Raw genomic sequence first — 3,653 nt, forward strand, 5'->3', positions numbered from 1 at the left:
AGAGAGTATTAACTACCGACAATGAAGACGTCGACGTCAGACTGCACAATTTGACCCATGGGTTTAAAGAAAGGGAAGGATAAGCGTTGAGAAATCCTGTGGGGCATAACACTCGCAGTGTTTCCTTGGTCACATTTAAGATTCGAAGTTGAGGACATTAAACAGAGTATTGCCCATATTTTAAGATAAGTCAAATAAAAGGACAAAGGTTCATCAGTGACATGGGCTCATTCACCTAGAAGACATTGTGCGGAAAATCTCAGACATAATCTTTCATTGAATACAGCACAGATAAGACCAAACAAATACCTCTAAGCGTCTGGTTGGTTTCTTTCTTGTTATCCACTTTAGATGGATTTTGGCCAGATTTTACTGCCTCAGCTGCCTGGAGATTTCGGAGCACCCATATCACTTCTCGCGGAGTATATCAGTCAACACGTACTCGGAGGGTCTGGCTGACATTATCAGGTAAGCCCGTCTGACTGACTCATTATCAGCCTTTAGCATAAACGTTCGTAAGGGCACTAAAAGCGAAACGCTCTTGATAAGTAGGGGCACCCGTTTTGTTCATTGAACTATGTGAGTGCCGTTTGAAACCGCTTCATCTGGAACTTCATTATCTTGTCACCTGACACAAAGATAGCAAACACACCTCGAGTAAAATAAGGTCACCTGATGGACTCCTACAGTCTTCTCTCCTATTCAAATTGCCGAGTGACACTTTTTGTTTGATGATCGCTTAGAGTGCGTCGGTTTGTTCATAATCTCGAACTTAAAGCATCTCCCACCTATACACACTACTCACTGAAAAAAGCCCATTATACTGCTTGTCACGAGTTACGCGCAAAAGTCGGCTCATTCAAGTGGAGGTTTGTCAACAAAGACGGTACTATGAATACAATAATAAAATAATAAAATTTTTGCAAAACACAGATCTTGGGGTTACGCCGGCTTCGATGCACCACGTTCGGTATTGTGAACCCTAATTAAGATACTGCACAAATAGTTGGACAGGAAACTACACCCATCCAACGTTCAGGCCGATCGGAGACAAAGTGACCGCAAGATGACGAAACCCGCGCTGTTGTAGTAAACTAGGTCCAAGAGCGGCTAAACATGAAATGAAGTATAGACAAAAACGAAAACTACAAAACGAGTAATCTTGTTGTATACAACGAGAAAAGAAAAAAACAAATCGTCTTCCATCCGATAGCGCATAAATTCAGGCCACAGGTTTCCACGGGAACAGTCATTTCATTTGAATGAATCACGAAAGATTCATTACCACCCCATCAGACCAGACAGTTTGTGCTGTTACATATAGGATTTGAAGCTCACCTATTTATGTCTACCATGTACTCCGATCGATTTTTCGGTCATCTACACCGTACCACTTCTAGTCATGTTGTAGCTATATACGAATTGGTACAGTTTAATTGAAGTTGCAACCACTTGTATGTAAATGGCGTGTAGAACGACTACTGAAATTGGCGAGTGCCTACTGAGTGCCTTGTCACGTATCTGTCATACATGGTAAGTAAATAGTTGTTCAGGGCAGACAACCTGATGGCATAAAACCTAAAATATAACGTCTAAGGTGATCGATGTTTGAGCAGGGTATTCCAGCTCCCAGTGAATCAACTAGGTATCAAAGCTTGTCAAGATATTTAATTATCCAAACACAGCTCCTACAGTTGTTTTGGGGGTTGCCGGTTGGGTTAATGTGCTTAGCACTGTACTTTGTTTTATGGCCTCCAGTCATTATAATGAAGGGCATCTTCAGAAGTAAAGATCGCACATAATGTACAATCGTTATAGCTACCACACTTTCCTTCACCTAGTGATATGAGAAGACAGAGGTGAAGAGCCACGTATCGGAGGCAGTAACTGATATAAGTGAGGATTAATCCATGAGTATCGATTGAATTTTCCCAGAGATCAGAAGGCAAATCCATGCATTGAAGGCAACAGCTTGAATGTCTGCGCACAACTGACTGTGCTATTGAACCATATTTGTCAATGGATCTAACCTTTAGAATCTCCGGAATTTATTTATTCTCTTTCGTTGATCACTACCACTTTCGTGTAATATAAGTCAATATATGGTAATCTGGTCAAACCATTCAATCAAAACGCTTACATTTGAATCAGTTGAGCTTTATACCTTACTCATTTTCATTAAGCTATTGAAAAAAGAGAGTTAACTCGTGCTTGCTGCATATTGGTTCCAACAGATCGGGTGGTCTAAAGCTCCGAACTTTCATTTGGCATGCTATCTTTATCGTCATTTTTAGATTAAAGGTACTATCCACAAAATTTTCGCCAGATAATACTACCGACCCTTCATCCCTCCAGCTTCCTGAGATAAAATATCAGATGACTTTCCAAAACATCACTTGAATATTCTTCTGTTTAAAGGATCATTCCCCTAAATTTTATTTTTGCGAATGCAGTCCTTCGAAGTCTTGGTAACAGAAAATGAAACAAGGAACAATCAGGTGAAGATGAGTAGATCTGGCTACTTTGTTGGCCTCTTTAGTGAAAATTTTGTAGACATGATGACAGTTCTAGTTGTTTAGCGCATCAAAGATAAGGTTATATCTCACGTATTTTTTCACTTCAGGAACCGCACAGGTTTGTGCACCCCCAAGATCGCCATATTTCTAAGCTCTGACGCGGAGGATTCCACGCAGCTGCAGCCTGAAACTATGTTGTGTGATCAAGGACTGCGTGGGGGAGAAGAATGGTCTCCAATGGAAGTTGGGTTCTATTACCGACCTCTGATGGAAAACCAACAGTCCTGCTCAGATATAGGCGATTTTGAATTTGTAATTTCTGTTCATGACCCCATTCTGTGGTCAAAAATGATAATAGATCTGGCAAAATGTGAAGATCGTTTGGCAAGCAAAACAGGTATGTTGAAAGCTCCATGAACATATGCGTAGCTGGCAAAACCCAAAGCGGTCGACCAATTCTAGAATCATCCCTTCAATAAGCAATTCCCCCCCCCCAAAAAAAAAAGATATTTTTATAGTTTTCTACCTACCATAGCATACCACTGGGTTTGTGAAAATTTTTTCTCACACCAGTATTACCGCACTGTTTTAGATGTTTCTTCTTTAAACCACCGTACTGTACTTTATGCGCAAACAGAACGGAATAAAGTTACATCATTTGCGATGCTGTCATTAAATCTGTATTTTTTTTCGACGGTGCCATATCTACGAAGCCTAGACTATCGAACACAAGGCAATTCCTGCACTTTCTGAATAGAGCGGTGGTATGTAAGGTAACTGAGAAGCCGGAAGGTAAATAGTAAACAGAGGATTTAAAAAAAATCTCAAAATCTCGTAACAGTATAGTACGTAAAATACCAACTGTGACACCCGTTGATCACGAGTTCCTGTGCACTGTTTCATATTCAGAAAACTTAAAACATTTTTTTGTAATGCACTACTCATAGGGTTGCTGAAAACTCCTCGACAGCCCATGACCGGTTTCGCCCTTCTTGGGGCTCATCAGGTAGGCGCACTCCCCGAGTTTCCGTCAACCTCATGTTCTACTTGAAACCAGCTGGGTTACAGGTGAGTCTCTCGAAAGACCAAATTAGTTTGCAAATGCGTGTATGTTCGCTGAAGCTTAAAACAGTTTTT

At 40.8% G+C, this 3,653-nt stretch overlaps 1 protein-coding gene across 1 annotated transcript; it reads left to right on the forward strand.

Annotated features, from left to right (window-relative positions):
* Positions 1 to 351: 351 nt before the first annotated feature.
* Positions 352 to 2,911, forward strand: T265_15567 (hypothetical protein; the record flags this gene model as incomplete). The annotated part of the gene is made up of 2 exons (XM_009178634.1): positions 352 to 468; positions 2,624 to 2,911. Coding segments are annotated over 2 exons (402 nt in total), but the record flags the coding sequence as incomplete, so codon positions are not given.
* Positions 2,912 to 3,653: the final 742 nt, after the last annotated feature.

The sequence above is a fragment of the Opisthorchis viverrini genome (genome assembly GCF_000715545.1).
Source record: "Opisthorchis viverrini unplaced genomic scaffold opera_v5_614, whole genome shotgun sequence".
NCBI lineage: Eukaryota > Metazoa > Platyhelminthes > Trematoda > Opisthorchiida > Opisthorchiidae > Opisthorchis > Opisthorchis viverrini.